The 1,048-nt window shown below is 35.9% G+C and overlaps 1 protein-coding gene across 1 annotated transcript; it reads left to right on the top strand.

The window, feature by feature from the left end:
- The first annotated feature begins 366 nt into the window (after positions 1-366).
- LOC111518762 lies at positions 367-799 on the top strand. Its single transcript, XM_023176370.2, has 2 exons — positions 367-716; positions 774-799. The coding sequence occupies exons 1-2, from the start codon at positions 420-422 to the stop codon at positions 789-791; spliced, it is 315 nt and encodes a 104-aa protein (XP_023032138.1). The 5' UTR covers positions 367-419; the 3' UTR covers positions 792-799.
- Positions 800-1,048: the final 249 nt, after the last annotated feature.

Raw genomic sequence — 1,048 nt, 5'->3', positions numbered from 1 at the left:
CAAACATGTAAAATTATTATTACGAAGGACTGCAAGGGTATATAAACTTCGGCATAGCATAGCTAACAAGCTTCTTTGATATTTATTTTTATGTTTGATATTTGCAATAAAGGTTGTATTTGAAAATGCTTTATTAATTTAAACACAATAAGAAAATTAGAAAAAAAAAAACAAAAACAAAAAAATGTATACACAAATATGGCCCGCCCTGAAACTGAGCTAAAAGTCTCATGTTTATCTTTGGTAAAGGAGTAGATTGCTCTGAGGAGTATGTCGCTCTGATTGTACAACATTATATATATATATATATATATATATTGTAAACATTAAGAATATTTTAAACAAGCCCGCTCTTCGTCTCAGTGAATTTCCCCGATAACCGAATTTGGTCAAAATAAAAGCTCGAATTGCGAGAGAAGATGATGCGTTTTCAGACAGTTCAGCCACCAGCCAAAAACTACGTTCCTCAGGCTCGTCAGACTTCAGACCGTGCGCAGGCCATTACGGCTGCTGCAAAGGAGAAGAGATGTTTCAATTGCCGCCAGATTGGTTACTTAATGTTTGGCCGTCCACGCCCGGATAGACCAAAAGGAAGTTGCTATCGGTGCTTCAAAGTGGGCCATCAGTACCGGAATTGTCCAATGCGAACACAGATCGCCGCCATGAGCTATAGTGAAGACCCGGACACCATTGATGATAAGTCATTTATTCAATTAGTAAGTTTAAGAATATCTTGTAAAGGGTTGATGTTAATAATATTTTTGCCCTATTAGATTCCGGAAGCCCATTAAGTTTTGCCAGTAGAGCGTTGATGCCGCATTTGGATTGCGATAAATTAGTTAAAAATGTTTAGTTCTGTTTTGCAAAAAATATTACGAAATCCAATTTATAGTTATTCCCGATAATATTATGCCGATGCAACTACTTCTTGGTAGAGACGCCTTGAATAAAATAGGTCTTAAGTTCTCATTGATTGAAAATGTAAGAAAGTATGAAAAGAATTCCGCATCATTAAAGAGTACCATTGCTTTTGTTTACAAATCCTTCT

Source organism: Drosophila willistoni, unplaced genomic scaffold (genome assembly GCF_018902025.1).
Source record: "Drosophila willistoni isolate 14030-0811.24 unplaced genomic scaffold, UCI_dwil_1.1 Seg290, whole genome shotgun sequence".
Taxonomy (NCBI): domain Eukaryota; kingdom Metazoa; phylum Arthropoda; class Insecta; order Diptera; family Drosophilidae; genus Drosophila; species Drosophila willistoni.
The sequence above is the reverse complement of the archived record's forward strand: the minus strand, read 5'-3'. Positions and strand labels throughout refer to the sequence as shown.

What these genes read in the sequence shown, in the direction of transcription:
- LOC111518762 (XM_023176370.2), top strand. Translation starts at nt 420, where the DNA reads ATGATGCGTTTTCAGACAGTTCAGCCACCAGCCAAAAACTACGTTCCT.